The sequence below is a fragment of the Orcinus orca genome, chromosome 12, assembly GCF_937001465.1.
Source record: "Orcinus orca chromosome 12, mOrcOrc1.1, whole genome shotgun sequence".
In the NCBI taxonomy this organism is placed as follows: Eukaryota; Metazoa; Chordata; class Mammalia; order Artiodactyla; family Delphinidae; genus Orcinus; species Orcinus orca.
Window position 1 is genome coordinate 12,283,076 of NC_064570.1, and position 22,861 is coordinate 12,305,936.

A 22,861-nucleotide genomic window follows, 5' to 3' on the forward strand; every position below is an offset into this window, starting at 1 on the left:
GGAAGCAGGCTTTTGCATTTTAATCCAGGCTTTGCTGCACACTCCTGGCTCTGTGACCTCCAGGGAGATGGTGGTGTGTGTTTTCCCCGTTTGTACAGTGATGCTCCCCTAGATGTGGCTGTGTACTAACCTGTAAGTGTTTTGCACTGCCCAGAAGATATCTGAGTCCTGTTTATTATTAAAACTGTTTGTTTTTCATACAGTAAGAGATGTTTGAGTTTAGTCTTGTCCTTTCTGGGAACATTACTTTTTGGACTTTTCTGCTATTTCAGATCATCTCTTTCACTTTGTGGTAGGACTTGGAGGGCAGGTCAATGACTTTGAAATCCACAGTGTGGGAGGAGAGCAGGCAGGATGGACTGGAGGCACGTTGTGGACCTCAAGTGGGATAATTAACATAACAGCTGCCTCCCCGCTTTCCTCCCTTCCCTACCTCTTAAAATATTAGACTAAAGTGAACAGAGCTGGACAAATGCCAGAACCTAAAGCTGTGTTTTATCTCTTACAATTTCCTCCTAATTTCCTTTGTAGACAAAGTGTTGACCTCAGACTCATTCTGGACGTGTTCCGTGTAGCAGAGTGCCAGTGAATGCATTTGACACGAGGGTCACAGAGAGTTCTTAAATGAATGTGCCTTTTCTGGGTTGGGGAGGATTTTAGATCATTTCACTAAAATATCTTTAGCCTTGCTATAATCTCCTTTTAAAATATTCTTATGGTAATGCATCTATTGATTATACTGTATTTAACCCATTCACACCATATAGATCTTTGTGTATATACATAGGTGGTAAGTTTTTGCCTTGAACTGTCCATCCCCTGGACGGTTAATATGTGTTTGCTGTTGTCCCTGGTATTATGGAAGACATTTTTATGTAAACAGTTTAGTGGCTGTTGATTTTATGATGGACAGGAAATGAGTAGAATTAGAAGTAAGAGATGGGGAGGAAAAAACAAAAACCACTGGAAAGTTTTGGAAAGAAAAGTGCCGATAGGATCTTTAGGAATCTAAAATAGGGAATAGCTATTGATTAAGCTTCCAGAACCGATGAGCAGATGGGCCACAAAGAGCTGCTTCTGGATAGGGAGCAAGGAGAAAAACTCCCTTTCGTGAACACTGACCTTGGCTGGCTGGAGTGGCTTGGGAGAGTGACTTGTTTTCTGAGGCAAACCAGGACCACTTCCCAGGATTGAGTTCAGAGTCGGAGCCCAATTTTTCTCCCTCTGTCTGGGGCAGAGGGTGACTGGGACCGGCTGTAGAGCTGCTTTTTCCAGTAGCTATTAGCCACATGTGACTATTTACATTAAAATTAATTAAAGTGAAATAATAAAATTCAGTTCCTTAGTCACAGAGCTACATTTCAAGTGCTCAGTAGCTACTTGTGGCCAGTGTCTACCATATTTGGATAGTACAGATAGAGAACATATTCATCATTGCAGAAAGTTCTGCTGGGGACAGCATTTGTCTCTAGGGTGGGATTGAGAGTCAAAATGTGTAATTGTGAGACCCATTTTCGTTGCCAGATCAACAAACCCTAGTTTCCTAAAGACCAAGGCAGGGGCAGATTCGTTTTTAAGGTTGAAGTAGGCTGAGAAAGTGAACGAAGTTGGAATCCATACACGTATGAAGTGATGCCACCTACCTGTGTGCTTAAGTGAAATACCTGTAATGTATCTACCTGCCCTGGGTGCTTCTGTGCACTCGTGTACCCCTGAGTGTACCCCTGAGATGACTCACTGTTTATCGTTTACCCAGCCATGGCAACAGTTAAAAACTGGTATCCTTTTTGTTATGGGGAGAAATAGTGAAGGAAGAGGAATCTATTCTAGCAATTTGTATTTAACTTGATCTTGCTTATGAACTTATTAAACTGTGAAGTATACTTCTTAGGCTGAAACTTAATTGACCCAAGTCAGTAAAATGGATTTGATTGTGTGACTGTGAAACTCCTTAATCACCATGTATGTTAGACCACAGACAGAGCTAGTAGGAATGGGGAAAGAAAGTGGCGGAGAAGTTGTGTAAGGTTTGTCCTTAGCTAAAATGTGTACAATTTATGACACCAGAAGAGTGAGCATCTGCCTCTTTCCTTTTCTCCTGTCTCATGTGTTGTTTCTCTAGCCAGACCAGGAAGTGACCCCTGATGGCTAACTTCTAATGACGTGAGATCTCAGTGGAAGGTTCGTAGTACGTGTCTAGATTTTTGGAGATTCATTTCATTTCTTAGTTTGTACTGTCTTGATACCTTAAGTTAAGCAATTTCTGAAGGAGACAGATATTAGGGAAAAGATTAGTGAAAATAATCAGATCTGGTCTGAGAAATTATTCATTTACTGTCTTTCATTGTGGGACACTTAAGTCAATAATCCTTTCCTGATTATGTTTCTATAGTAGAGGTTCTCTGGAGCTAATATAATCAGTTTCTTGTTCTCTTCTTATTGTGGAATGGGGTGGAAGGGGATGGAATTTTCCTTCCTTTCTTTGTTCCTTCTTTACTGCTTTTTAAAATTATAATCTATATAGAAAAAGCAAAACTGCAGTGACAGAAAGAAGATCAGAGGTTGCCAGGGCCTGGGGGTTGGGGAAAGTGACTATGCAGGGGTATGAGGGATGTTTTGGGGGCGATGCAAATGTTCTGTATTGTGATTGTGATGGTGCTTATATGACTATATACATTTGTTCAAATTGATTATGTCGTGCACTTAAAATTAGTGAGTTTTATACATCATAAAGTATACCTTAATAAAGCTGATTAAAATCTCTGAAGTACCTTAAAACATAAAATAAAATTATAATCTATTATAGCTACATCTGTCTATCCTTCTAGTCCTGTGATTTGTTTTTTGGGAAAAAAAAAAAAAGAATCAGAGAAACTGAATGGAAATGAAAAGAACCAGTTAACAAGCTACATTCTCCTTTATTTTAATATTAAAAGTCGTAGGTTTGTAGAAGATTGAGGTTTAAAATTTCCTGTAACACTAAGATGAATTTAATCCTCTTTGAGAAATAAATGTTGTCTACAGTAATAAAAGTTCCGAGTAATTCATGGTGTCATTGGCTATAGAAAGCTGAGTTTCCTGCTTTTAGTTCAGAGCTCTTGTTATAAGTCGGCAGGCTGACTGAATAAGGGGACACTTCCCTTTAATCATAGTCACAAGTGCTTCAAAACAGGCTGTGTCATGTGGCTCTTTATCCACTCAGTTTTGAGTCTTTGATTCTCTGATTTAAAAAGCCATGGTGGGGCTTCCCTGGTGGCGCAGTGGTTGAGAGTCCGCCTGCTGATGCAGGGGACACGGGTTCGTGCCCCGGTCCAGGAAGATCCCACGTGCTGCGGAGCGGCTGGGCCCGTGAGCCATGGCCAAAGAGCCTGCGCGTCCGGATCCTGTGCTCCGCAATGGGAGAGGCCACGGCGGTGAGAGGCCTGTGTACCGCAAAAAAAAAAAAAAAAAAAAAAAGCCCTGGTGACAATGCATCTTTTTATTTTTGTCTTCTCTACTGAAGGACAATGCCATATTTTGGTGTCCAGAAAATGACAGTGAAAAAAAAAAGAATGAATATCAAGTTTAGACGGAACATCACTGTTAATACAGAAGACTCATTTTTGTTCTGAAATTTACATTTTTTTTTAAAGCTCACAAAGACAATTTCAGTTAATGCATCTGAAGAGGTTTTTTTCTTTATAATTGTTCTTAACTCTTTTCTATATAAATTTTTTAAAAATATTTTTTATTTTCTAAGAAGCAACATGCCACATAAATTTAAACTTCACATAAAATCTAATGAAAGTTTGCAATGTTTTCATTCAGGGTATTGTCTTTTGTTGTTACTGTTGCTACTTACCATTGTTCATCTTGCCAAAAGAAAAAAGTTCTCACAGACTCCCTGGTTTATTTATACTTTATGTCTCTTGATTTGGGGACATGGCTCACCCCTCCCTGAGGCATTAGAGATGGGGCTATAACAGAGGAGGGACCAAGGGACAGGCTAGATGCAGTGGGGACAAAAGCAGTGATCAGATCCAAAGAGGGCCCACCGGCCTCTCAGAAGAGTGAGGTCCAGGTTGGCCGAAGCTGGCTGAAAGAAGCTTCTAACACATCATAGGGGATGGAGCAGGTCAGGATAGAACTTAGGGGGGTTAAACAGTTTGCTGGTTTGTGCTAGATCCAGGGTGACTGGCCACTTCTCTTTTTTCTTGTCCAGTGCCCATCCTGGTTTCTGTCTCATCGCTTTGCCCGTTCTTGGACAGGGCGTGTGGAAGGGGGCATGTACAGCATCGTGATCCAAAGCTTGTACCCTCGGTGCAGATTGCCTTGGTTAGAATCCCTCCCGACTCCCACCGATTAGCTGTGTGACTCCGGAGAATTGATGGAATGTCTCTGTGCCTCAGTTTTCTTACCTGCAAAATAGAGATAATATCACTTCCACCCTCATACGCTGTTTTACCTGAGATAATATTTGCCGAGCACTAAGCCCGGTTTCTGGCATAAAGTGTTCAATAGTGTTGGCCATATATTATAACCAATTTTTAAATGATACCACATTCTTGCTTTGGGATGCTATTGACACAGTTTAATATACCCCAGAAATATTTTCACTTTTTTCTTAAAGAAAGGATGAAACGCCAAGTTAGGATGTGTACATGCAATTGAATACTGAAATTCATCCTCCCCCCAAAGTCATGTCAGATTTACATGTCATTTCTTGTTGTTACTTGGGATTTGTTCTTTATCTGGAAGAGAGTAGTCTAGGGCAATATTATCACGTGAAACGGAATTTTTAAAAGCATCCAGGTAAGTCAAACACTGTTCAGAAAGAACGGAGGTTAGAAGCTCACAAGATGGAAATGACCTTCCAGGTGAATTGATGTTTAGTCAGTGCTGTTCTGTTTCTGTGTGACTTTTATCTGATGGAAATTCCTCCATTCAATGACTGCTTTACGTCTGCTGTCCTGGAAATGCAGTCATGAGTAATACACACAGAGCCCAGCTCTCACAGACCTTGCATCCGACTTAGAAAGACAGCAGTGAACAAGGTGGTTCAGAGATGACAGAGGTGATGGCTAGAGAGTGACCTCAGGAGGTACTTGGCAGTGTCTGGAGACATTTTTGTTTGTCACACCTGGGGACCGGATGCTACTGATACCTAACGAGTAGAGGCCAGCTAAACATTCTACCATCTACAGGAATCCCACCCCGCAACCCAAACAAACAATTACTAGGCTTTCAGTGTCACTAGGGCCCAGGATGAGGAACTGCTCCAGATGGTCCTGGAAGCCTTGAAGAGGAGGGGACATTTGGGCTAATTAGGATGTGATAGGAAAGAGCTGTCCATGCCAACCTTTGTGGAAGGAGAATTTCGGGAAGAGAAACTAGCAAGACAAAGTCCCTGAGGCAAGAGGAACAGAGGCAAGGCTGGTGTGGCCCATGTGGGTGAGATCAACACTGTGAGCAAATCATGTAGGGTTTTGTGGCTGACATAGGAGTTATTCAGGTAACTCAGTGGGTTTTTGGTTATTATGAGAGTTTGGACGTTGTTGATTGTTTTGAATGTTTCCCTTTGATTTTGTTTTCCAGAATTATGGCCTCGAAACTGACAATATGAAAAACTTGGTTCTGAAACTACGAGCATCTTCCCACAATTTACAGAATTACATAAGCAGCCGGAGAAAAAGTCCAGCCTATGATGGGAACACCTCCCACAAGCCCCCCAATGAGTTCCTGACTTCTGTGGTGGAGCTCATAGGTGCTGCCAAGGCCTTGTTAGCTTGGCTGGACCGGTAAGTGATGGGTGTGCCTTACTGTCCTGTAAAAGGAGGGTCTGAGATGCATAGAAGTCAGTGTTTTGCCTGAGGAAGAGGAACCTTTATCCCTTTCTTGCCCTTGCCGTTGGACCTGTCCAGGAGTTTGGAGCCAGTGGTCCATTTTAGAGTCCCTTTGGAAGTTCCTGAGGTGAATAGCAGGAACAAATTAACCTCAGCGTAGAGAAGAGTTTAAGTTGAGTTTTACTGAGGTTAAACGTTACTGGTTATTGGTTTGTATGAAGGCTGTTAGTTGACTTTTGAAGGGATGTTCATTCTCTTGGCTCATTTTTGGATGTGTTTTTATCTAGAACTTCTCTGTCTCTGTTCTATTGAGATTCCTATTTTGTGTGTTACTTGAGAGGAAACAGTTACATAACAATTTAAACCAGCCTGTTGTGTAGCTGTGCTTGTTAACACACAGTGTGGGATCCCAGTGGGTTCATCCTCTCCACTTTTTTTCTTTAAAGAGAATTTTCGTTGCTTCCTAGGGCTCCATTTACAGGGATCACTGATTTCTCAATAACGAAGAACAAAATCATTCAGCTTTGCTTGGACCTGACCACTACAGTCCAGAAGGTCAGTACATCACTGGTGTTTTCTAAAAGTTTTTTTTCCCTTTTCCTTTTCTTCAAAGGGTTTACGTGCAGGTATGAAGTACCATTCTTTCTCCCCCCATCAGAGCTGGGGAGAGATGAAGGGCTTTAAGTTAGATGAATTTACCGATAGTTTCTGTGAAAAATGACCAGTGACCTTTACATCAAAGATTACCTTCTTTTGCTTTAAAATAGTTGAGCTAATAGCCCTTTACTTCCTCTAAAATGTTAGAGCACTTAATTTTTTTTAAATAGAAATTCTGGAGTAACTACATTTCACCATAATCTTTGTTCTGAGTATGTTACTGTATCTGCTTGTTAATTTTCTTTTCATTTTGACCTCTGGTGGTTAGGTTTACCAGTCAGGAGGAGCTTGGTGGTGATTCAGTAACAAACAGCCCCCAAACCTCAGCAATTTATTCCTGGATTATCTACATCCAAATGGGTCAGCTGAGGGATCTGCTTCAGCTCGCCTCACTTCAGGTTGTAGGCTAACAGAACAACCAGTATCTTATGTTGTTTGTCTCTGGGGCAGAGGTGCAGAGAACCTGGGTGATTCTCACACTGACAAATGTTCTGGTTTGGAAGTGACACGTCAGTTTCACACACAGCTCATTTGCCAGACCTTCACATCTTAGTGAAGGCCAGGAAGATATTAACTGGCATGTAGCAGACTGTTGTAAAATTATTTTTGAATTGAGTTGAGGCCATAAAATGTAAGGAAGAACTTGTTCTTTTTTCACATCTCACTAGGTTTGAAAATTCTGTGATTGCACGTTTGTTTCCACTGGTGATTTGGCAAAAAGTAAAGAACATCCTTTCCTCAGTTCTAACCATGCCATAAAATAGATGCAGTTCTGAAAAGCTATGTGCTTTCTGTCTGTTCCCGGAACATGAAGAGTGAAGTTTGGCTGTTGTTTAAGGTCCAGTCCTGAGCAGCCCTTGAACTTGAGGCACGTGGGACTTCATCATTATGCTTTTGAGGCCATGTTCTTAGGAAAACGCTCAGAGCAGTAAAGTGGCTCTGAGATTCAGCTCTTTTTTATGGTGCATAAACTAATCTTGACAGAAAGAGTCTGATACCAATCACGGTGCATTCATCATGTAGCCACCAAGTCCTGGCATTTGCGGTAGAGGCTGCCCAGGGGTACAGATCCCACTCAGAAGGGTGCCCACTGGGCATTCTCATCACTTACCCCTGTTTACTGGGGCCGCATGATGCCTGGCCCATGTTTCATGGTACTTTTTAAATGTGTGTTTAAACGAATGAGATAATGCTTTTGACAAATATGCTGTTGAGAATTTGTCGCTTATCAGGAAAAATTTAACCCAAACTTAAGGGACACAACAGGTATTGTTTCTATTTGTGTTTAGTTTTTGTTTTTGTTTTCCTTTTGGTGCTCATTGAGCGTATGTTTCAGAGACAGACAGCTATGGGTTCAAATCCTACCGCTACCATTACTTAGCCCTGGGACATTGGACAAGTCACTTCAAACTTATGAGTCTTAATTTTCTTACCTGTAAAATGGGAATACTAACAGTTACCTTACCAGATGATTTGCTGGAATTTCTACAAGTTATCGTGGAGTAAGAAAAAAGGGAAAAAAAGTGTAAGAGGAAGACAAATGGTGACCAAAAATTTTTAAAATATATGTTATATATGTATTTGTAATATGCAGTACATCTGAAAACCTATATACAAAGGAATATATAAATACAGTGGGCAATTTGGAAGAAAAGTTGGGTTTACTTTGGCTGGAAGAAAAGTTGGGTTTACTTTGGCTGGGAGAAAAGTGGGGAGAGAATGTAGGAGGCAAGCCAAAGAACAGAAAACACTTATTCTTTTACAAAAAGCATGTATGTGACCACATTTACTCATGCAAAATTATATCTAGAGAATTAGTATAGAATATTTTAAAAATAGTAATACCTACCTCAAAAGATTATGAAGATTAAATAAGATATATGTATAGCACAGTGCCTACTTAAGAAATAGTAGCCTATAGTAGGAAATATAAAAATCTTTTCTGGTACTGCTTTTCTGGAGCCGAACTTGATGGCTTAAGAAGACGACAAAGTTAACAAACATGTTGGGATTTCTGGTACTTTTTAGTTTATTTAAATTTGAGCAATTTTTAAGGATTAAGACTGGCCATGTGTAAATATATATGGGAATGTCATTTTATGAACTTAGTTTGAAAAACATGTTTAGCTCTTGACGGACGTGTGTTTTCTGTAGTAATTGGAGAACGTAGTCGCTTTGGCAAGTAGTAAAATTTGTGTGCACAGTTGAAGGATGAGTGGAATGTCTTTTTCCACGTGCGGTGTCGTGGCAGCAGCAAGGCGGAATTTGCCAGGGGTTTCACACCCTCTCACAACTGCGAGAAGTGCAGTTTTTCTCCAAACTTCTTGGCAAAAGATCTTTTGACTGTTTAGGAAGAAACCTGCCTTTTCCATTTATTGCTTTTTTTTTTTCCTGGAGAATTGAAGGAATAAAAGCTGTGTCTCTTTATTTCTGGTGACAAGGAACATGTTCTCCTAGAGTCTTTATTCTCTGTGTCCGTGTGTGTGAAGACAGGCGTTTGTTTGTCCCTTTCTTCTTTCTCTGTTCCACATACTGCCACTCTCCCCCCCTCTTTCTTGTTACTTTCTCTGCATCCTTCCCTCTGATGAGTGTGTACCTCTCCAGACTGGAAGGATAAACAGTTGTTTTCTTCCTCCGTAAGAAAAGGGCACTCTTCTTCTTCCTCGTGCTAATTAACTTTTTTCTTTCCTTTTTTTAGTTGAAGTATAGTCAATCCACCACGTTGTATTAGTTTCAGGTGTATAGCAAAGCGATTCATTTACGTCCCACGCCGAGTCCGTGGATAGACCTTCCGTCCAGTTTTCAGGCTATAATTTCAGGTGAAGTCTCCTGGTGGGAAGGGATTCTGATCTCTTTCTTTAATCGGTCCTCCTGAAGTTGCGAGGGCGTGAAAACTGGCAGGAGACGACATGGCAGTGACAGATACCGGGTTCCAGTGTAGGAAGAAATGCTGAGCAGCGGAGAGCCCAGAAAAACTGCGTGGAAAGAAAGCATACCATCCAGCAGAGGAGGGAAAGTCAGGAGACCATTTCTGGGAGCTGGTTGGGTCTCAGGTGTGGACTGTCTGCCTGACGTGTGTTGTCACGTTTAATTCTCAACAGTTCTCTGAGACGGGTTTTATTATCCTCACTTTACAGAGAAGGAAACTGAGCTCTGGAGAGGTTAAACCCATCTCCCAAGGCTCCTCAGTTAGTAAGAGAGTAGAATAAGGAAGAGTGGCAGAGAAGGGGCAGCTGCTAGCTGCCCTGGCTGGGTCTCTGCCAGGTTGATTGGCCTGAGTCTGCTGATTCAGGTGACCAAGGAATGTGACACAGCTCAGGCCTGCTGTCGGGGTCATAAGGGCTGACTTGCTTCCAGTTCTTCTTTTTTCCATTCTGTTGCCTTCATGCCAAATAGCATGAAGTCAGGCCTGCAGCTGCTTCCTCCCGGTAGGAATGGGTGTGGGAACCCACGTTCACGGGGGCGGAAGGTAAAAAGCGGCGCTTTCACACGCTGCCTTGGACAGTTCGTGGAGACGGGCGCGCCCCTCTCCCACTGGCTCCATCACCACAGGAGCCCATTTTCTTGGTGGCTTCTCGGATCCGTCAAGGAATCGACCATGAGGTCACACATGCACCTTGGTGCGTGGGCCCCAGTGTATGGACAGGAGCTCTCTGCCAGTGGGTGATTACCTCCTGAGGACGACAGCCCTCGTGTCATTTGGGATGTGTAGTGAAAAATCATAAACACAAATCATTAGTTTTATTTCTAGCACGAGACTGTGTAAGTATTCTGTTTTGCTACAGTTGACATTTATTTGAGAATTCTGTCCTTCAGATGGTGTGAGTAGGGGAGGGGCCGTCACAGCAGTTGACGGTTTAGTTCCATGCACAAGTTGGAGGACGAAAAGCACAATTTTGAACTGTAATCATTCATATTTTACAGCAGTTGTTCCTGGAGTTTGAATTTATATCTGATTCACACATGCAAAAATACATTCCTAAGTTTCCTTTTTTTAAGTGTTTTCTCACTAGGCTGCTCTTTTCCTGAGAGTCTGTGTAAATTTTGGGAGCAGTAGAGTGACTATTATTTCCCACATTTTTACCTAGTAGAGAAAATTTAAAAACCTTTTAAGAAGAAGGCACCTAACGTCTGATTATAAAATGACATAGGGTAGAATATCATACATTTTCACCCCTACCCCCAGTGGCAGTAAAATGTGACCTAAAATGACATTTTGATTGAAGTGAACATCTTTGTCGGATGAATCCAACAGACTTGATCAGTATCCTTCCTGTACATATCATAATTCGCATTTTCCTTCGGGTGCCCCAGTTTGGGATTTACTGAATGGTGCCAAATAAACTGTCAAGAATCTCGTTGATCTCCCTCTTCGTCTGCATGCCCTCTGCCGTGTTGATTGAAATCTGCTGTAGGTACGCTTTAGAAGGTTAACTGAGAGTTTCACGTTCCACCGGACAATGGTTATTCCTATCATCAGCTAACTGGGTTCATACGGTTCCGAGTCTTTTGTTCTTAAGCTGAGTAAACAATGCTTTGCATTCCAGCCCATTCTTTAATGTCATCAATAGCATACCTCAAGACCACTTTTCTGGCAGTGTGTTAATGAACGTTTTGTTGAACGCTTTTCATCTATTAAGGACTGAAATATCTGATTTAATCTCAGTGGTGCTTAAAATAAACTCTGTGGCTAAGTTTACTCAAGCCCTTATTTGAAAGCTATTCTTATGGGCAGGCCCAGAGCGAAAGACTCCAGGCTTGTTGGCCCAGTGCTGGCTCAGCCTGGGGTCACATTGGAGAGTCATTGTCAACTTTCTTGGACTCTTTCTGGCTTCCTACTCTCTGTACGGTCTGGATAATAGGTGGACTTTCAGTTCTGGTGATTTTTATAGGCTTTCTGATTAAATAATTGGTCAGATGGATTCCTAGGGTGATTAGCCTCCGGGGTCAGGAGAGATGGAAATCTTAGGAGGAGTCAAATGTCAGCTCCTTTCCTGTCTGCCCTCTTCTCCCATCCAGGTCTCTCCTCCAGATGGTCCAGGACCGCTCGGGCTGCAGGGTGGGAGGTGTGTCAGGGACCTCCTTGGACCCCAGGAAATATCTAGTGAGCTAAGCTGACGGTTTCTGAAAGTTTTTAGCTCTTATAGTTTTCATTTTCTTCTTTCTTCCTTTAGGATTGCCTTGTAGCAGAAATGGAGGATAAAGTTTTGGCTGTAGTAAGTATACCTTCTAAAAGTGACAGTAAAATTCCTTTTCCCAAAACAGTGGGAATCACATGAATTAACGTAAATGTACGGTGGCTAATTATTTCAGGATATGCTTCGAAATATTGGCTTTTGGGATATGAGTCTATTAATTTAGGTGGAAAAGGAAGAATAAAAACTATTTAACAATAAGACCAACTCCTGTGGAAATTCCTGTGCTTAACTTGGGTATATTGGGGTCTCTGCTTTACTCTTTTTTTCCCCTGCTCTGAACCCTTCATCAGGGTACAATTATACTTAAATTACTAACTAGCCTGTTAATCAGGGTGAAACTGATGTGCAAATTTCACTTTAGGACCATTTTGTTTAAAAAAAAAATCTTGGCCAAAACCTTATGATAGAGGGGAGATGTACTGTGACTGTTTAAAGAGCATTCTGTAACTATTCATCATCGCTTCCTCCTTTTGACATAAGCCAGCCTGTGCTCTTTTGATAAGGCCTTCCTCCTACTGGTGTTGAGGAATTTAGCAATGAAACTTCTATAAATATATTTTCCATAAATAGGGAGGCTAAACACATTGGAGGAATGTAAAAAGTGTCACTTCTTGGATTCTCCCCCTTGGGAAAAAAAAATCACTCTTTGGAATCTCCTGATTTCCTTAGTTGTTTAATTTTCAAAGGTTAGATGAATCTGATCGGGAGAAATAACCACACGTAGCCACTGTGATTTCTACACGGGGACCACTTAATAGGGATCCTCACGTCTCTACAGTTGTACCTGCTCAGTGTTTGGCGTTCAGAGAATGTGAGCCGTCACTAAAAAATCATAGACCTACATGTAAAACGCAAAACTATAAAATGCCGAGAAATAACAGGAGAAAATCTTGGTGACCTCGGGTTTGGCGATGAGGTTTTAGATACAACACGAAAAGCGTGATCCGTGAGAGAAACACGGACGAGGTAGACGGCATTAAAATGAAAAACACTGCTCCATCAGTGCACCGAGAATGAAAAGACAAGCCACGGACTGGGAGAAACTGTTTTCTGAAACACATATCAGATAAAGGACTTGTAGCCAAAATACACAGAGAATTCTTAAAACTCAAAAAGAAAACAAACAACCTAATTAAAAAGTGGACAAAAGGTCCGAACAGACACCTCATGGAAACTGATATGCAGCTGGCAGATAAGTATATGAAAAGATGTTCCACATCATGTTTCATTAAGGAATTGCAAATTAAAGTAACAAGGTACCACTCTACACCTATTAGGATAACTATAATCCAACACATGACGGCGTCAAATGTGGGGCAGTAGGAACCCTTGTTCGTTGCTGATAGGAATGCAAAGTGGTACAGCCACACTGGAAAACCCTGTGGCAGCTTTTTACAAAACTAAACATACTCTCACCCTACGATCCAGCAGTTGTACACCTAGGTATTTACCCAAAGGAAAGAAGCTTATATCACAAGAACCTTCATAGAATGTCATAGCAGCTTTAATCCTAGCTGCCAAAACTTAGAAGTAGCCAAGATGGCCTGTAGGTGACTGGTAAACAAACTGGTACATCCAGACAATGGAATGTTATTCAGCAATAAAAAGAAATGAGCTATCAAGCCTTGAAAAGATATGGAGGAATCTTAAATGCATATGACTAAGGGAAAGAAGCCAATCTGAACAGGCTACATACTGTATGATTCCAACTATATAGGATTCTGGAAAAGACAAAACTATAGAGACAGTGAGAAGATGGGTGATTGCCAGGGGTTCATAGTAGGGGACTGGGGACAGACAAGTAGGTGGGGCAGAGGGAACTTTTACGGTAGTGAAGCTCTTCTCTATGATACTGTGATGGTGAATATATGACATTATGCATTTGTGAAAACGCGTAGAACTGTACACCACAGAGGGTGAACCCTGATGTAAACTACAGACCTTAGTTAACAATAATGTAACACTATTGGTTGATCAATTGTAACGCATGTACCACACTAATGCAAGATGTTAATAAAATCTTGTTATTATTAACTGTTATAATAATATAACTGTGTTGGGAACTGTATTGGGGTAGGGAAGGAAGTATATAGAACTCTAATTTCTGCTCAGTTTTTCTCTAAAAACTGTTTAAAATATAAAATCTATTTTAAAGAAAATGGTGCAGGGCTTCCCTGGTGGCGCAGTGGTTGAGAGTCCGCCTGCCGATGCAGGGGACGTGGGTTCGTGCCCCGGTCCGGGAAGATCCCACATGCCGCGGAGCGGCTGGGCCCGTGAGCCATGGCCACTGAGCCTGCGCGTCCGGAGCCTGTGCTCCGCAACGGGAGAGGCCACAACAATGAGAGGCCCGCGTACCGCAAAAAAAAAAAAAGGTGCAGGCAAAAGTATATATCTTTTTACCTTCTCTGCATTTGGTCTGCAGAGAATGTGAGCAATCCTAAAAAACCACACAGATGGCTGGGGAATACAGGATTGTTTAACTGCTGAAAGGGGGTTTCTGCCCAGCCTGTGCGCTTCAGTGGTTGTAAACGAGTTAATATAAAAGGTGCACTTTTTAAGCAAAGCTGAAATAGTGGCACTATTCCCACACATTGCAAACGTGGAACCCAAGTGCCATGTGTTCACTGAGCAGTATTATCACAACCAGAGCTAAAGATGATAGGTGAAGTGCATTAAAAAAAAATTCAGCTGGAGATAAACTTGGTTAATGATTGAACCTTCCCTGTTTGCCTCTCCAACTCTAGGTCAAGGTTTTAAATGGCATCTGTGATAAAACAATCCGATCTACCACGGATCCTGTTATGAGCCAGTGTGCATGTCTGGAAGAAGTTCACTTACCAAACATTAAACCTGGGGAAGGCTTGGTAAGAATTCTGACAACACTTGTTTATTTTCAAATAACATCATCATTTATTAAAGTTGGTGTGTATGTGTGTGTGTTTTTTTAAATTCCTTATTGCTTTCACTAGAATTCTGAAGAGTAGAATTCAGTTAGACTGTCTTCCATTATGTAGTTAGGAATTTGCCATCTTGAACTGTTGATAAGTTTTATGTCTTCAAAGTATAAAAATAAATACTGTTTTAAAACTATATACTCATATCTCGAAGGAATTGTCTTAACAGTTTTATTTTTAGGTCTTAGCAATTTAAGGAGATAGAAAACATTTCCACAAAGGAAAGGTGGTCTCTGGGTATGAAACAACATCTGCTTTGAAGTCTCTGTTACCACTTAGGCTGAGAAGAGACTGGCTGAAAGAAATGATTCTTAAGAAGAAGTTCAGAAATGCTTTAGAAGTAATGTATGAGCTCTGTAATAACAGGCCCTGAGAATACATACAGGTAGATTCCTAGATCAGCACCTAGGTACCTACATCTCCAAATACCTAGCATGCAGCCGATATGGTTAATCTGCTGAAATTTAAGTGAGGAAACTGCGAGGCCCATTGATGAGCTTAGAGGCTTTGAGTCAGAGAGTGTGGTTCAAATCCCAGCAGTCAAGTGACTTTACCTCTTTATGTGTCAATTTCCTCGTCTGTCAAAAGTGAATAATAATAATGATAATAACCCTCACAAGGTTGTTGAATGTATTAAATTAGATGATGCATGCTGAGTGCAGATGCTGGACGAATAGTACGTGTGCAGTCATTGGTGGCTGCAGCTACTGTGACTGGTATTGATGAGGAGGGAAGGGGAAGGGGGACGGGGAGTGCCTAGTGTGTAGGTAGCTGTGGGAAGGTATCAGGGCAGTCTCTGCTCTCAGATAGGAAAACAAAAATCAACCAAATGTTGACAAGCCCACATTCTTGGTAAGGAGAAATGTACATACCGAGACTGCTTGGCTTCAAAGCAAATGATGGCTTATAATGGAGTACACACAGAAGACTTCCTGGGGATGGGTTTATTCACATATTGAAGCGGAGAACTGCCTGGCGTGGGCAGAAATGGAGTTGCCGTTTCAGAAGGTAAAGTTATACATGCAAAGCTCTGGGAAGAGGAGTACTGTGTGGAGGGGGAAGCCAGTTACTCTGCCGATGAAAGTGATGGGAAAGGAGAGGACAGGCAGAACCGTGCAGGTGTTAGTATCGGATGAGGTGCTCGTTGCAGAGTGCGGTATGTTACTGAGCAGGGCAAGTTCACGGTCAGAATGACTTCTGAGGAGAATCTATGTTATTATCAATACAGTATTGGTACCAGGGTGAGCAACTACTCTTTGCTCTGTTTACTTTTGCTCTTTCCCCATCTTATCAAAGTTTAATAAACCTTCTCTTTTATACATGCTGTGTCAAACTACAGAGATGTTTCCTCCACGCTAGGCATTCACCTCTGAGTTTGACTGTCGGGCCTTTGAGGAAGGAGAGTATTAATCTATACGCCCCCCCTTAAAATGCAGGAGTGCCTGTTTCTAATTTATTTCCTATGTTGTGTTACTTAACAGTCTTTGCTCATACATCCTGGTCTGGTTGTTAGTGGCTTGAATAAGTTACCGTGCAGGGACTGCTGAGACCAAATTAACTGAATATATTGTCTCACTACACAGAGAAGTGGTGGGGAGAGGACCGGCCTTGTTTGAACTGCCTCATTCATTCAACAGGTCTGAGAACATTCTTTCTGAGTCCCCAGAGTTAGACCAAAATTCTGTGCGCCTGGTACACAAATTATAATATCAAAGAGATCTCGTTTCTGATTTCTTTCCCCAGTATTTCGCCTTGGTTAGTTCCCCTTCCTGCTCTGTGGATCTCGCTTTGCAGTGTTTCAGGAGACTGAAAAATGAGTGGTGTTCTGAAGGGACTGCCTTTAATGTTTTATAAGTTTACGTCTCACTTGCGGCTCTATTTCTAATGAGTTAATATGTCTGACTCACTCTAGGGCATGTACATCAAATCAACCTATGATGGATTGCACGTGATTACTGGAACCACAGAAAATGTAAGTGCTTATCCATTAAATGTAAAACCATTGTATGTTCCAGCAGATTTGACAGAGTCCCTATACTTTTCATTTAAATGTGTGTGTGCTGTTCGGTTGTCTTATCTGTAGTGGGAGCAACCGTGCCTATTTTGTTTATGTCTGTGGCTAGCATGCAGCTTATCCAGCTGTCGTCAATGTATTATTTAAGTTGTCCTTTATTGCTCTCGTTCACACACCTTGCCCAGTTTTTACCGCCACCCTTGCGTTTATTATTATTATTTTTGCACCCTGAAAATGTTAACCCATAAATACAAAAAACAATGATCTCTTTGTTGTTGAGAATCCCTTTTATAAGAGCTGGAATTGGTGACCATATGTGTAAACTATGGTTTTTTAAAAATGGAATTTATATATGTCACCAGAGTGACTATTTTGGGATTTTTGCATGACAAAGATTCTTTTTATAGAGCTGTATTTCATAATATTTGCATGATATTGAAATTTAGTTTTTCTCCCCCCTAATCCTTTGAATAGAACAAGCAGGGCTGCTTCTACTGAAAGTGACTTTGTACCCTGTTATCTTCCTTTTGAAAATTCTGCTACATGAAAGGTTTTTCTTTAGCCCCTCAAACATTTTGAATTTGTGAAAAGTAGAGCTAATTGAATACTTTCTTTATGCAACCTACAGTATGGCTAGCTTTTGAACGACACTGATATGAAGCTAGAAATGTCTGAAAAGCTTCCCTGCATCTGTGGAAAAGAAGCATGTGTCTATGGAATTAGTTACTATTTAATCAATTAAGACAAGAGGAAGTAGTTCAAGAAACAAGAGACTTAGCAACTACTTTTCTAATCTGGTGGAAATATGTATCGGAGTTTGAGCTTCAGCTGCTAGGTCTGTTGATAAAATAAAATAGCATGATCTTTGATGAGAGTTTGTGACACACACTTGATTTTTGTAATAAGAAAACAGTGGCATCGCTTAAGGCAGTCAATGAGTTATAAATTAATTGTGCAGTTCTGGGAGATGAATGAATAGAAGATGGTAGTGTCTTTAAGCATTCTTTGTTGAGCTCTACTGAGAATACACAGAGACCACTGGGAATTTTTATACTGCATCACCTAATAGGCAATAATGGCACAGAACGTTCTCCTTATGGGCTGGGGATGGTGCAAAAGAACAAAAAATCACAACAAATGATCCTCCCTCATCCTTATCAGAGACTTTATATATTTTAGCTGAACCACTCAGTACATTTTGTACCACTCAGTACATTTTGCGGGGGCGGGGGCTGGATAGATTCAAAAGAATGGTGAATGTCGTTTCAGTTTTTAAGAGAGTTAAAGTTTTGTGTCTAGCAATTTGGTGATTGCATTAACAACCAGACCTGTGCAGTCCCAGACTCAATCGGGTCTTTGAATCAATTTCAATCTCGGAAGAACATGTAGAACACTATAATAGTATTAGCAGAAGGCGCACAGATTTCTTCCTTTCACTGTCTACCGCTCTCCCTCACCTCCCCCCTCTGCCCCCCGCCGCCACTTTTAAGGATGCGATAACTAAACAAAACTGCCTTTGAATCAAATGAAATGTCAAGTGATACATTCTGTAGAATCCCTACCAGATCATATAGGACTGGGTGAGAGATTCAGGGTTCACCTGGATGTGGTCGATCCTACCGCTTCCATACAGGATGGTAAACAAGTCATCCTAGAGAGAGGTGGTTTCCATCTTGTTAAAGATCAAAAAAGGGAAAACTTGTCTTTTTCCATCGGGTAATCCACTTTAAAATGTCCCTCATTCTTTCAGTCAATCACCTTGTGTTCATTGTGTGTCTGGAATATGCCAGATACTTTCTAATTCTTGTCGATGAAAGTGGGAAGTTAGGTAAGAGTCCACTTCTCAAGGGCTTGGGCTGGATAGGTTACACTTAATGCTGGACATTTTACACTTAAATGACAGTAGAAAAATGCCAGCTCCAGGACAGCTTTCTGGCTATCACTTAAGGTCGCTCTGACTTAAGCAACCCTAAGTCAGAATGTTTTAATGCAAGTCTAGTGTTGGGGGGTGGTCGTGGACAGAATTCCCAAACTGCATTCCCTCTATCTTGGACTCCAGGCTGAAGCAATGCCAGCAGGTCATCTCAGGCCTCCTGTCCACTTTTTCTGGGTTTTTTTGGAGGTTACCTGAGCAGCCAGGATCATTCCAAGGTGAGACTAACAAGATCTAGTGATTCTCTATCTTCTTTTTTGATGTTGTTCAAGACCTTGGCAGACGTCTTGATAGGACCTCATCCGTACTCCTATCCCCCACCCCCAAAATGAGTTGGGAAGTAGGTGAGCCTCTGAAGAATGGATGCACTCTTCTCCAGGTCATCACTCTTCTGCAGCAAACCAGAACAAGCATCATTTTTCAGTAGTCCGGCACATGGTGAAGATAGGCAAGAGCTACTGCCCCAGGGAGAATTTTGGTTATCAGGCTCTCTCTTTACCAGTGTTCTGCCAAGCACAACTCTTAATCACTTGGTAGGATATTTGAGAAATGAATGGAAGAGGATCCTTAGGAAGGGAAGTCAGTTCAGGACACCGGGGCTTGTTTTTTAGATTGCATATCTATAAACAGGGACTTCCTGGCCTCAGGGCCATCTTTTAGAAAGTGAAGCGACCTTAGAAGAATCTCCAGCCCAGGAAGATTAACTGGACTGGACTGATTACGATCCGACTTACTAAAGTTGATCTGTAACCATGGGTTAGGCATCTGACACCAGGGGCAAAAAGGAGCTTTGATACATTCATTTGTTTAAGAAGTGCTTCAGTAGAAAGAGATTTGAGACAAGCCATCTCCCTGTGGTACCCACGATGCTAGTCTCTCAGGTGAGGCACTGCTGGTTGTTATGGTAGCAGGTTAAATGCTTTCAAAAATAACTGTTATAGTTACCTATGCCTTACGTTGGCCCTAGGTAAATCAAAGAGACTGTTTCTACAGTTTAACACTACTTGCTCATTTCCTTTCTTTTTTTTCCTCTCTCTCTTTTTTTTTTTTTTAACTTGCTCATTTCTTTGTTGAGCCTACCACAACAGCTGAGTGAGAAAATTCAGCAAGGGTGTCTTGAGTTTAGTTGCTGTCCCCATCACTGTGTTCAAAGATGCTATTTTTAAAGGATGGTTGTAAATTGAAGGTTCAGTCAGCTATGTAAGTCACAAAATAAAACACTCTGACTTAGATAACATTTGATTATAATTTGAAATTAAAGTTTGATCCTTTCTTTCTCTTTTGATCATAGGAAATATCTTTTTTTTTACATAGTTCTGTTTTATTTTATTCCATGCATTTGTTGTTTTTGCAATTAAATAATAATAAACTTATACTTCTAGGAAGGATTAGACATTACTCTTATTCTAAAATATTTTTCAAATTTCACGTACAACTAAATGCCAAAATGTTTAAGTCTGAAAAATATATTAGTGAGAGAAAAAAATTTGAGATGAAATTATGGCACAGATTCCTTTTAAGATGAAATAATCACTTCAACATATAATTATAATTTGTCAGGGGAAAAGTTTTAAGGTACTATTTTAATTTTAAAAACCACATAATAAGCATAAAATTACATTCTGCATCTTTCACTTACTATGTGTCCATAACACTGGACACATAGTAAGTTATTTAACACTGAATCTCAGTGTTCTCAAAACTCTATAAAATAAACCTAATGATATCTTAGGCTTAGGTAAAGGTTGTTGGCAGAATTTTTTCTAACCATTTTTAAAAATCATCTGAAATACCTTAAACATAAAGAGTTTAGTTTGATTCAGTGAACCAGAAACTATGGGAAAATATTTGACAGACAGGTTACATCTATTTATCTGTCTGTACATACATATGTGGATGTATATATATTTGTATCAATATTTGCAAATTTGTAGCAAACTATTATCTGAGAGAAACAAAGCCTGGACTTTGTTTTGATACTGTGACAACACATGCACTTAGAATTCCACCTGAAAATGCAAAAATTTAAATTTTCTCTAAAGAAATATTTTCTATTGTCACTATCTTTCTATGTTAATAGCATTATGATAACATGCAAAACAAGTTTAAGGAAAAGTAAGATTTAGTTTTAATAATTGCTTAAAAGGAAACGGTAGGACAGAGGTACATGATGATCTTTACACATTAAGCAGTTGGTCCACGTTAAGCAGTTGGTTGGCTTTTACAAGATTAATTTCGATAGGGATATAGGTAAGTCTCATTTTAGATGAACCAATGGCTTTGATCAGCCCCTTATGTGGACAGTGCGTCCCACTCTTCGCGATAGGTTAGATGAACCTTGGCTGTTCCAACTGACAGATTATCTGTTATAACAAACTGCTAATAAAAGAGAGAACACCAGTACCCAATGCCAAGTTCTACAGGCTGTGTACTTTGAGGGAACTCAAGTACACTGTGTAACGTTTCCTGAGAAGATTATATTTCCATTGCTCGTTTTCTGTAGAAAAAAGAAGGGAGAAGAAATAGAAGCAGAAAGAATTAGGTTTAAAAAAATATGACAGGTCTCTCTGTTTTTTTCTAACAGTCTCCTGCAGACAGATCTCAGAAGATTCACGCCGGTGATGAAGTGATTCAGGTCAATCAGCAAACTGTGGTGAGTTTGTTCATTGAGACTTCCGACTTCATATTCCCCTCTAGAACTTTTAAACCGTTTTGCATGCATTTAAAAATTTTTCAATTTATATCCAATTTTCCATAATTTTAAGCAGTGCTAGGATGAACAGATTTGTGTCTACCTATTTGCTCATAGCTGATTTCCTTGAGATAAGTTCACAGGGGTTTGAGTTTTCGTTATTCATGAGCAAGTGCGCTCTCCTCATTTTCTTTCCTTGAAGGTGGGATGGCAGCTAAAAAATCTGGTGAGAAAGTTGAGAGAGAATCCTACAGGAGTTGTGTTACTGCTTAAGAAGCGGCCCACGAGTTCCTTCAACTTCACTCCCGCCCCCCTGAAAAACCTACGATGGAAGCCGCCTCTGGTCCAGGTACTGTCACTGGTTGAAACCTTTCCTCTGACATCGGCGCAAGAACAATGTCCAATATCCGATTTGTCTCCAAAAAGAAAGACTGCACTTTGATTGGTTTCAGGAGCTTGTGCATGGATAATTATCCTATAATCTTACTTATATGAAAATAGCCATGCTGGATTTGCATTGAACAGTATGGCAGCCACTAGCCACCAGTGTCTATTTCAACAATTAAAATGAAAGCTTCAGTTCCTCGGTCTCAGCGGCCACATTTCAGTGCTTGGTAGCCACTTGGTGGCGAGTGGCTGCCAGCACTACACAAAGTTCCTTCTGGTCCTTTTCCTCTCTCGTTGCAAACACGTGCTCACATAAAGGAATCCCGTTTGACCGCTGATCTTAGAGAGACCGCCTGGGGTTGAGCCCTCAGCATGGTTTAAAAAGGCAGGGGTGTGGACTGTGAGAACAGCCCACCCAGCGGGGAGCTGCATCGCTCCGTTGTTTAGATTTGGCAGTCTTGGGTGATAATAAAAAGCACACTGGTCTTTAGTGAGTTTTATTATTTAAATTCTCTACACACAGTGCACTCCTTACTGCCTACACCTGGCTGGACCATGCACCCTGAGCAACCTCTTCCTTATGTCATCGGTTCTTAGTGTTTAATTCCTAAGTCATGAATGAAAAGCAATCACGTTTCAGTGCCCTTTCATAAGATTGAGATTTGCCATTTATATGTAACTTTCTGTGATCTTATTGTACATCTTCAAATGGAAGGAACAGCAGTGGTCTCAAGCCATCAATTTGGACACTTCGTGATGCATACAGCACTGGAAGTATGCCTATGTGTGTACCTTAGGGGTGTGGAGGCACATAAAAGTAAAGACCAGGATGTGGAGGGTGGAGCCAGGAAGGGGCATGTAATTAAGTTCACTTTTTAAATAATAACGGAACATATCAGTCGCACCCCAGCTGCTTCTGTTTGCATCGCTCAGTATAAGGGGCACCATCTTTCAATAGTTTTGGGATTCTCAGAGTGTGTTAAGTAACATCGAAGAGGTCTTCACTGATGGTTGATGGAGTGCTTGCCACACAGCAACTCTGTCAGCTCCTTGGTGCAGGGGCGTAAATGTTAGGTTCTGAAGAAGGGGCGGTGGGTATGGACAGGTAGGTGAAGGAGCCTCCTCCTGAGGAGGTGGGAGCCCTTTGGAGCCTGGAAAACTAGGTGGGATTTGGGAGGCAGATGGGAGGCTGTTTGGTGGAGGA

The 22,861-nt window shown here is 41.0% G+C and overlaps 1 protein-coding gene across 8 annotated transcripts in view; it reads left to right on the forward strand.

Moving 5' to 3' along the window:
- The window catches only part of CNKSR3 (CNKSR family member 3), a 102,657-nt gene that overhangs the window by 67,288 nt on the left and 12,508 nt on the right, over positions 1-22,861 (forward strand). For all 8 annotated transcript variants that reach the window (XM_033404471.2, XM_049695181.1, XM_033404453.2 and 5 more), the window contains 7 exons: positions 5,575-5,777; positions 6,290-6,377; positions 11,654-11,695; positions 14,422-14,541; positions 16,544-16,603; positions 21,163-21,231; positions 21,473-21,619. In XM_033404471.2, the coding sequence (XP_033260362.1) occupies positions 5,575-5,777; positions 6,290-6,377; positions 11,654-11,695; positions 14,422-14,541; positions 16,544-16,603; positions 21,163-21,231; positions 21,473-21,619 (729 nt within the window). The remainder of the gene's footprint in view (positions 1-5,574; positions 5,778-6,289; positions 6,378-11,653; positions 11,696-14,421; positions 14,542-16,543; positions 16,604-21,162; positions 21,232-21,472; positions 21,620-22,861) is intronic.